Below are 3,325 nucleotides of genomic sequence, written 5' to 3'. Positions count from 1 at the left end.
AGAATCATGGGAACCGGAGACATTGGAGGAGGAAACACATTGACGATAAGAGATGTCTTATATGTTGAAGGTCTCAAGCATAACCTCCTAAGCATAAGTTAATTATGTGACAAAGGTTTCAAGGTAACATTTGAAAGTGATAAATGCAAAGTTTATTTTAAAGATTCTACTAATATTGCTTTGCAAGGTGCTAGGCACAACAACATATATTTGATTGATATTGAAAGTGCATCTAGTCATAGTATAACATGCTTAGTTGCTAAAGAAGATAATCCTTGGCTATGGCATAAAAGAGCTGCACATATTCACATGCAACATTTGAATAAATTAATTTCTAAAGATCTTGTAATTGGTTTGCCTAAACTGAAATTTGAGAAACACAATTTATGCTCTGCATGTCAAAAAGGTAAACAAACAAAATCTTCATTTTCATCTAAAAGCATGATTTCAAGATCAAAACCTTTAGAACTCTTGCATATAGACTTGTTTGGTCCATCTAGAATTAAAAGTTTTGGTGGAAATTACTATGCTCTTGTAATTGTTGATGATTACTCTACATTTACCTGGACTTTCTTTTTAACTTTGAAGAGTGAATCTTTCAAAGCCTTTAAATCCTTTGCTAAACATATTCAAAATGAGAAAGATTTGAAAATCAAAACTTTGAGAAGTGATCACGGTGGTGAATTTGAAAATGAGTCTTTTGAAAAATTTATGGCATTGCACATAACTTTTCAGCTCCTAGAACTCCCCAACAGAATGGTGTTGTTGAAAGGAAAAATAGATCATTAGAAGAATTAGCTAGAACACTTATGAATGAATCCAATGTGCCAAAATACTTTTGGGCTGATGTAGTAAGTACTGCTTGCTATGTGTTAAACAAGATGCTTATTAGACCAATTCTGAAATTAACTCCATATGAACTGTTGAATGGTAGAAAACCAAATGTATCACATTTAAAAAAATTTGGATGCAAATGTTGTCTTAAATAATGGAAAAGATAATCTTGGTAAATTTGATGGAAAATATGATGAAGCAATTTTCCTAGGATATTCTTTGACTAGTAAAGCATATAGAGTATTTAACAGAAGAACTTTGATAATTGAAGAATCAATGCATGTTATCTTTGATGAGATTGTAGACCTTGAGGTAAACCCTCCTGAGTCAAATAAACCTATTGCAGGTGATGAGGATTATTTAAGGGAAGCTCTTGAAGAGATGTACCTGATTGAGAACTATCCTCCGGAACTTCAAGAAAAACCCCAAGCTGTTGATTCTAAAAGCTATCAACAACCAAGAGGACTATCTTTGGAAAACATCATAGGAGATATATCAAAAGGGGTAACTACAAGAAACAATCTTAATAATTTTTGTCTAAATGTAGCTTTTGTGTCTCAGATAGAACCCAAGAACATAAAGGAAGCTCTTCAAGATCATAAGTGGTGCGTTGCTATGCAAGAAGAACTAAACCAATTTGAAAGGAATGAAGTCTGGGAGCTTACTCCAAAGCTAGATAATTATCAAGTCATAGGAACCAAATGGGTATTCAGGAACAAGCTTGATGAGGANGGAAACATCACAAAGAACAAAGCAAGGCTAGTTGCAAAGGGCTACTGTCAAGAGGAAGGTATAGATTATGATGAAACGTATTCACCGGTAGCCAGGTTAGAAGCAATTAGATTATTACTTGCATATGCATCTTTAATGAAATTTAAATTGTATCAAATGGATGTGAAAAGTGCTTTCTTAAATGGTTTTACAAAAGAAGAAGTGTATGTTAGTCAACCTCCTGGCTTTGAGGATTTTAGATTTCCTGATCATGTTTACAAGTTGAAAAAGGCCCTTTATGGTCTTAAACAGGCACCTAAGTCTTGGTATGAAAGACTTAGTACCTTCTTAATTGACAATGAGTTTTCTAGAGGAAAGGTTGATTCAACCTTATTCATTAAGAAAGTAGGAAAACACATTTTAATTGTGCAAGTTTATGTAGATGATATTATTTTTGGGTCAACTGNTNANTCNTTNTGTGAAGAATTTGCAAAAATAATGCAAGGTGAGTTTGAGATGTCTATGATGGGTGAGCTAAACTTCTTTTTAGGACTTCAGATAAAACAAATGAATGGAGGTACTTTCATCTCCCAAACAAAATACTGTAGAGAAATTCTTAAGAAATTTGGTATGGATACCTGCAAAGAAGCCAATACACCTATGGGTACTTCATGCTATTTAGATAAGGATGAAACTGGAAAGGGAGTGAACAAAACTCTGTTCAGAGGCATGATAGGATATTTGCTGTACTTAACTGCTAGTAGACCAGATATTATGCAAAGTGTATGTGTGTGTGCTAGGTACCTAGCTAATACTAAAGAATCTCATTTGACTGTTGTTAAGAGAATCCTAAAATATCTTAAGGGAACCACTTCTTTTGGACTTTGGTATCCCTCTGATGCTTCACCTAGTTTAATAGGTTACTCTAATGCAGATTATGGTGGTTGTAAAATTGATAGAAAAAGTACTGGTGGAACTTGTCATTTTCTGGGCTGTTCTTTAGTGTCTTGGCACTCAAAGAAACAAGTGTGTGTAGCTTTGTCTACCACTGAAGCTGAATATATTGCAGCTGGCAACTGTTGTGCCCAAATTTTGTGGATGAAACAACAACTGGAAGACTTTGATATCTTCCTTGATAATATTCCTTTAAAATGTGATAATACAAGTGCTATAAATCTGACTAAGAACCCCATAATGCATTCAAGAACTAAGCACATTGAGATTAGACATCATTTCTTAAGAGATTATATTCAAAAGGGGGATTGCCAAATTGAATATGTTGATACTTTGCATCAATTAGCTGATATTTTCACCAAAGCTCTACCTAAGGATAGATTTTTTGAGCTTAGAAGAGAATTAGGAGTATTAGATATGTCTTAGAACCAAAAGATTATGAAAATTTCCTCATTTTTGTGAAATTCCTGCTTCATAATCGATTATCACAAGGGAATAATCGATTATTCAAACTCAAAATCAAATCTGGAAAATTTTGAACAGATAATTGATTATCATCAGGCATAATCGATTATCATGCAATTTCTGGGCAGTGATTATTGAACAGATAATCGATTATCACGAGCTATAATCAATTATCACGCTCACAGTTTCAAAAATAGAGATGTTGGAGCGTCCCATAACGACTATAAACGGCCATAAACGGCTAGTTTTTCCATTTTTCTTATAAATAGCCCCCCATAATCGATTATTAGACACCTCTTTACTCCTAAATACTGCTGAAATCAAATCTAGAGCTAAACTCTCTCCATTTCTCTTCACCTTC

The 3,325-nt window shown here is 33.8% G+C and overlaps 1 protein-coding gene across 1 annotated transcript; it reads left to right on the top strand.

The window, feature by feature from the left end:
- Window positions 1-1,731: 1,731 nt before the first annotated feature.
- LOC106771824 (uncharacterized mitochondrial protein AtMg00810-like) lies at window positions 1,732-2,766 on the top strand (the record flags this gene model as incomplete). The annotated part of the gene is made up of 1 exon (XM_014657813.1): window positions 1,732-2,766. A coding segment is annotated over one exon (1,035 nt), but the record flags the coding sequence as incomplete, so codon positions are not given.
- Window positions 2,767-3,325: the final 559 nt, after the last annotated feature.

Source organism: Vigna radiata, chromosome 8, assembly GCF_000741045.1.
Source record: "Vigna radiata var. radiata cultivar VC1973A chromosome 8, Vradiata_ver6, whole genome shotgun sequence".
NCBI classification, from domain to species: domain Eukaryota; kingdom Viridiplantae; phylum Streptophyta; class Magnoliopsida; order Fabales; family Fabaceae; genus Vigna; species Vigna radiata.
This window is presented reverse-complemented; position numbering and strand designations above follow the sequence as displayed.